General features: G+C 67.3%; 1 protein-coding gene across 1 annotated transcript in view; it reads left to right on the top strand.

Moving 5' to 3' along the window:
* MAN2A2 (mannosidase, alpha, class 2A, member 2) overlaps positions 1 to 945 on the top strand; it is a 26,814-nt gene that overhangs the window by 2,936 nt on the left and 22,933 nt on the right. The window contains 2 exon segments of the mRNA XM_009321496.1: positions 333 to 519; positions 606 to 797. Of these exon segments, the coding sequence (XP_009319771.1) occupies positions 333 to 519; positions 606 to 797 (379 nt within the window).

A 945-nucleotide genomic window follows, 5' to 3' on the forward strand; every position in this document is an offset into this window, starting at 1 on the left:
GCCGGCGGGGGAGGCGGCCACAGAAGGGGCCCTGCGGGGGTGGGTGGCAGCAGGGAACAGCTACCGACCACTTTCCTGTGCGGACGGCGAGCCGAGCGCCGGGAGGCGATAGCTCTGCCCTGCAGCAGTTTTGCCCTGCGGGGCAGCCCCAGGGTGACTCCCCTCTGTGCCCAACGCTCTGGGGGAGGCTGCTGTGCCCTCTGGGCTCCAAGCGGGTGAGCCTGTGTGCCAGGTCTGCTCTGCCCCAGCAGCCGTCCCCATGCCCAAGTGCCTGTGGGCACCCCTGCTTGGGGATAGGCATTGCTGGTGCTCATCTGTCCTTGGCCCCGCAGACCCAGACGCCAGCACCGACATCTTCTGCCACATGATGCCCTTCTACAGCTACGACGTACCCCACACCTGTGGGCCAGACCCCAAGATCTGCTGCCAGTTCGACTTCAAGCGCCTGCCAGGTGGCCGGATCAACTGCCCCTGGAAGGTGCCTCCCCGAGCCATCACCGATGCCAACGTGGCGGAGCGGTGAGTGCTGCAGGGCAGGGACAAGCGGCTCTGAGCCCCACGGCCCTGTCCGGGAGCCAGCCTCACACACTGGCCCCCCATGGCAGAGCCCAGCTGCTGCTGGACCAGTACCGCAAGAAGTCCAAGCTGTACCGCAGCAAGGTGCTGCTGGTGCCCCTGGGAGATGATTTCCGCTATGACAAGCCACAGGAGTGGGATGCCCAGTTCCTCAACTACCAGCGCATCTTCGACTTCCTCAACTCCCGGCCCAACCTCCATGTCCAGGTACGTGCAGGGAGGTCCGGGTCAGCGTCGGGGGCTGGGGGGAGCAGGGACCCACACGCGGAGGTTGTGGGGAGGCCACATGCAGAGCCCAGTAGGAGGGTGGGCAGTGCTGGGAGGGGTGGTGGGAGCCCCCATCCGCGGGAGCCACGGCGGCGCCCTGGC

Source organism: Pygoscelis adeliae, unplaced genomic scaffold (assembly GCF_000699105.1).
Source record: "Pygoscelis adeliae isolate BGI_AS28 unplaced genomic scaffold, ASM69910v1 Scaffold13, whole genome shotgun sequence".
NCBI classification, from domain to species: Eukaryota; Metazoa; Chordata; class Aves; order Sphenisciformes; family Spheniscidae; genus Pygoscelis; species Pygoscelis adeliae.